Source organism: Cibotium barometz, chromosome 65, assembly GCF_041138505.1.
Source record: "Cibotium barometz isolate CiBa-2024 chromosome 65, ASM4113850v1, whole genome shotgun sequence".
Classification (NCBI taxonomy): Eukaryota; Viridiplantae; Streptophyta; class Polypodiopsida; order Cyatheales; family Cibotiaceae; genus Cibotium; species Cibotium barometz.
In genome coordinates this window covers 7,492,680-7,496,454 of record NC_141110.1, presented here as the reverse complement: position 1 = coordinate 7,496,454, position 3,775 = coordinate 7,492,680, and the positions used below count along the sequence as shown (strand labels likewise).

The following is a 3,775-nucleotide window of genomic DNA, read 5'->3' as shown; positions in this document are numbered from 1 at the left end:
TTTCTTCTTTTTTTGGGGTTTCTTGTAAAAGAAGAAAGTTCGTAGAGGAGTTTTTTTTTTGTCTTTTAAATTGGTTTTGCAATAGACAAAAAATTATAAGAGGGGGGTGGGGATTTTTTTGTTTTTTTTCTTTTGTTTTTTGAAAAAATACTAAAGTTTTTTTTTGGGTCGGTGAGAGGGGATGGGGAGTGAAATAGAGAGAGGGGGGGAGAGGAGAGGGGTCGGTTGAGTGTTAGAGAGAGAGAGAGAGGGATTGTGGGGGGGTGCGTGAGAGACAGAGAAAAGGGGGGGGGGAGTGTCGGGTGAGGTGTGAGAGAGAAACGTTTTTTGTTTTTGGTTTTTTTTGGTTTTTTTTAAAGGCGGAGACCCGATACCTAGCACTTCACGAAAACCAAAGCGAGTTAAACAAGGGTGCGTCTATTTAGCGAGCCAAGAGCAGTGAGCACAAAGCAGTGAGTAGAAATAAAGTCCTTGTGAAAGTGAGCAAGTAGGGGCATGGTATGATGTTAAGCGAGCATGTAATGTCAAAGAGAAGAGTGAAACCATAGTGCAACTCTATAATGAACAGAACAAAGAAGACTAAAAAAGTTTAAAAATGACTATTGCAAATAAAGCATTTTCAAATGAATGGTGCGGATATAAAAAATCACTACAAAACTCATACTACTTGGCTCGCTAAAAAGACATTGAATTGGTCATTGAGCTACTAATAGAAACAAACTATTGTTGCAACCACATGGAAACCACAGCGACCAGAGAGCATATAAATCAAGCCATTAAGATGCACACCAATTTTAATAGCCATACCACTGACACAACAATATAATACTCTTTAGAAACCATAACCATAGGATTTAAAAATTTTATAATCCAAATAAAAATTGTCCAACAATCAGCTACATGCTATTGTAAAAAACATTCAGAAGCATAACATCCATCAAAACATTACTTCCATAGTCCCAAAAAAATGATTGTCTCAATTAAAAAAAAGACTATCTCTAATGGCATTTTGATGTAGACACGTGATCCTCATAACTGGAAGAGACACAAAGAAAAGAAAATAAGCTTTATCAATACAAAATTATTCTCTACTAACATATTTATCTTTTCAACATGCATACCTTTGCTGAGTATGGTTCTAACAGGTGATCATAGATCCGCTCATCCTTGTCTAACATTATGACATTGCGATCCATAAATGCTGCCACTAGCCCAAGAGTTCCAGTGCCAGCAAACAAATCCAAAATCGTGTCCCCAGGACGACTCAAGACGGAGACGATGTATTTGCTAAGCCGCTTACCTCTCTGACAACCGCCCCGCCATGGTCTACCCTTTCTCTTCACCAGATCCTCCGATGGCACTCTTGAAAACGCACACAAACCATTAACCATATGCCATAAAGATCACCGAAAATCATTTTAAATTCTATCTTGATTTGAATGCATATACATACATGTCAAAGATAAGATCTTGCCCTACATCAAGATCATCACCTAGTGCCAAATCCCTTAGTTGATCCCCATGCATCACAAAGCTTGTAGAAGGAGATGTTGAGCGAACAAAAACAGCCAATATTAGACAAGTGACCTACAAGCAAAGACACATTGGTTGTTCATGCATTTTCACCTTAAATGGGACAAAGAAGATTTGCACAAATGACAGCCCCAAAGAGAACAACACCAATACCTGGGTAGTAATCATTTGCCCCATCTTCTTCCCAATAGGTGGAGTACACCTCACAACCTGTCTATGATAAATGCCAAACCCAACGCTCTGTGCAACCTGCTCAATGGTCACTCCTTCTTCCATAGTGTAAAGGCATGTAAAGAAGCCTCGATCCGAGAGACAAGAATCAACAACTTTAAAAGTAGAGTCATACATGCCATCCCCAATCTTATTCCAATATGGAACCTTGTTTGCAACACAACCTCCAATGATGATATTTGAGGGGAAGTCTGCAAATATCAACTCCACACAGTAATCGGACCCTCTACTCTTGACATTCCCTACTGTGCAAATAACATTCATGGCATCAAGCACTTGCTTTCCCAACGAGGATGCATCCTCCATGTTCACAAAAGTAGCTGCAAGGTCCTCAATACTGACATTGAAGGCATAAATGGTTCCTATAGACAGGTTTTTGACATTTAACACACATAGTCTTAAGTCAAAACAATCGGATCACGATAGAGATGAGGTAGGAAGCTCACATACCTGGAGCTTGCAATGTCTTGGTTATGATGTCAGTTGGTTGTATCCCACCTGCACTACTATTGGATGTCTGTTGTTGACTCTGCTCCTTATTTGCTTCCATTGCTCGATTCACCTCCAATGCACCACGATTCACTATTTCCCTCCCTAAATTCACTGGCAATGACTTACGAAAAGAAGCCGATGCAATCAATGTTGCATGTGATGTGGATGTGGCCTCATTATGATCAATTTGCTGGCTACGAAGCTCCAATATAGACTTATGTTGGCGATACAGATCAAGCTCCTCCTCAGGCACATGGTTTCTTTCAAGGTCCAACCACCACGGGCAGAAACGAGACTCTATGCTTGACATGGCCTGTTCAATGACAAACATGGGTAAACACAACTCACCCTCAATATGAACATGTTTCTCAATCATGGATTCAAAATGACAAATTCAATCACTTACTCTTCCAAGCTTCAAATCGGCATACATATAAGATTGATTGTCAACACAAAGCCACACACTAGCGAGAGGGGGTAAAATATCCAATTGGTGCTCCTCAATTTCAGAAAGCAACCATCTGCAAGCCAAAGCCCAAATGATAAAACAACACACAGAAAGAAGCATGCATGTTTTTTAACAAGGAATATCTGGGTTATGTTGTAGGAAAACCTATAAACGACTCGCCGTGCAGCACTTTGTAGGCCTGGTTGATGGTCAATATCATGGCTAAATTTTATGCCTCCTTTGTGCACTTTGAAAGCCCTTTTGAAGTACTTTCTTCTGCATAGAACAACAAAAGAGGTGAATCGGCTCTCACCTGGCAACCTGACTCGATCGGCATTTTTAATATCATTTTGGATTCTCAAACCCAGCTCCGTGATCTGAAGCCAGTAGGAGTACATGTGCAGCCATTCCCTAACCTTTGTCTTATCATTTGGCATACCCTCAAGTGATCGCACTGCAGCTTGAGAGTTGTCCAATAGCTTGACAATGTGAGCCTTATCTCTGTCTCTGATGCAAGCAGAACCTATCATATTGAGCTTTTCCTCTGTGGCCACATGATTGGTTGACGCGTGCCATGGGAGGGAGAGCACTGCACACCAAAAGGCCTCACCATTGGAGGGATCAGCAATCCTTGCATATTTTGATGTTTTTCCTCTGTAGAGAACTTCTACCTTTCGAGTCACATTCTCCCTAGCAGACTCGGCAAGTGGTCCATTTGATGCCTCATCAATTTTTTGCTCCATCTCGTCCTTGAACAAGAGCCAAGTCATAATCTGGATTGGCAAATGAAGCCAACTAGGCCTTCCTCTGGCAGATGCACTCTGCATCTCTCTCTCTCAACCCACAGCTTGTCCTCATTGTCCAAATGTGCCATGAGAGTTGTTAGGTCGGACTCTCCCAATCTTCTTAGTTGAAATAGACGATCACCAAATGTGGTTGGCACAAATGCATAATCATGCGTCCTACAAAACAAAGAAAAAATATGTTAATATTCTTGAGTACAAACAACTTACTTGACATAGAAGGAGACTCTGATAACAAATTAACTTACTTGTTCAACCTGGACAACGA

The 3,775-nt window shown here is 40.8% G+C and overlaps 1 protein-coding gene across 1 annotated transcript; it reads right to left on the bottom strand.

Moving 5' to 3' along the window:
• Positions 1-1,029: 1,029 nt before the first annotated feature.
• LOC147602883 (uncharacterized) lies at positions 1,030-2,325 on the bottom strand. The gene is made up of 3 exons (XM_086797224.1): positions 2,215-2,325; positions 1,744-2,126; positions 1,030-1,035 (listed from the first exon to the last, which is right to left on the bottom strand). Exons 1-3 carry the CDS (start codon positions 2,312-2,314, stop codon positions 1,030-1,032), a joined length of 489 nt encoding a protein of 162 aa, XP_086653350.1. The 5' UTR covers positions 2,315-2,325.
• Between the last annotated feature and the right edge of the window lie 1,450 nt (positions 2,326-3,775).

Coding starts and splice junctions, on each gene's coding strand:
- LOC147602883 (XM_086797224.1), bottom strand. CDS start 2,314: ATGGAAGCAAATAAGGAGCAGAGTCAACAACAGACATCCAATAGTAGT. Junction 2,127..2,214: donor CAAGACATTGCAAGCTCCAG/GTATGTGAGCTT, acceptor ACCTGTCTATAG/GAACCATTTATGCCTTCAAT.